A 1216-nucleotide genomic window follows, 5' to 3' on the forward strand; every position below is an offset into this window, starting at 1 on the left:
TTGATACCAATACTTTAGTACTTTTACTCAAGTACATTTTAAATTCGGGACTTTTTTACTTGTAACAGAGTATTTCTACATTGCAGTATTGATACTTTTGCTTAAGTAAAACATTTTAGTACTTTCTCCACCAGTGCCACTGACCCTTGGGTTTCTGTAAGGTCAGATAATATAAAAAACAGGCAGGCAGCAGTAGTAGTACCAAAGACCTGACAGTGGGAGGCAGCAACGCGCCTCTGGGCCGTCTACTCTGCCGGAAACCCAGGAACAAGCAGAAGAAGAACCAGCAGCAGCAGAAGAATGGGCTAGCAGAGAATAACATTGCAGAGGGAACGTTGTAGTTTACATATTTTGGAGATTTTTCTGGAACTTGTCAGAACCGTACAGCGTGTAATATTTGCATTGTACTTAGAGCCCCCCCACACAGGTCGCCACGTCTGAGCTCAGTTCGCCGTCAAAACAGCGTTCAGTCCCCCTCCTAGAAGGCGCTAGGCACCAGGAGAAGAGCAGCGTTTAGCCAGTCATTGCCACCATGGCCTCCGATAGCGGCGACACCAGCAGCAACAACATGGACCGAGAGATGATCCTGGCTGACTTTCAGGTGGGTTTCTCCTCCTCTCTCCTCTCCCATGGGGATCAAACGTCCCACTTTAATGGCAGTTAAACACATGTGATCAGTGAGTCTTCTTATCAGCTGTGGGGTGGATGACCATACGTGTCAGCGACGACGATAACAATAACAACAACAATAACACACAGCTGACTCACAGTGCTGCTGGGACTGGGAGCTGAGCTCTGCTGTTAGCTATGGGTTGGTTGGTAACAGGATAGGTGGGCACAAGTAGGGACATCTGGGCACCACGACGTAAAATTGTCTGTTTTGTCCAAAATGTAAAAAAATAAATATATATTTGGAAATGCTTTTAGGTGAAGTATGTATACATGCTTAGAACATGCTTGAAAATTCAACAGTTAAGGTCTTAACATTTCTACAAATTGCTACAAAACCTGTATATCCAGTCATTTTGGGGCATAAACAAGAAGTTGAAGGATGAAATTAAGTCTGATAATGATGTACAATGCGTGTTCACATCGTGTATACTGTACATTACTTAAGGCAATTTTTCAAATATTTTATGTTTTAACATTTTGGACAAAAATAGCCACTTTTACATTCGAGGTGCCCTGATATAGTGCCCACCTATCCTGTATCCTA

General features: G+C 43.2%; 1 protein-coding gene across 1 annotated transcript in view; it reads left to right on the top strand.

Moving 5' to 3' along the window:
• Nucleotides 1-532: 532 nt before the first annotated feature.
• The window catches only part of faf1 (Fas (TNFRSF6) associated factor 1), a gene marked incomplete at its 5' end in the record, with an annotated part of 84668 nt that continues 83984 nt past the window's right edge, over nt 533-1216 (top strand). Inside the window, one exon of the mRNA XM_084066100.1 lies at nt 533-601. Within this exon, the coding sequence (XP_083922226.1) occupies nt 533-601 (69 nt within the window). The remainder of the gene's footprint in view (nt 602-1216) is intronic.

Source organism: Gymnoscopelus microlampas (assembly GCF_963454915.1).
Source record: "Gymnoscopelus microlampas genome assembly, chromosome: 9".
Lineage (NCBI taxonomy): Eukaryota > Metazoa > Chordata > Actinopteri > Myctophiformes > Myctophidae > Gymnoscopelus > Gymnoscopelus microlampas.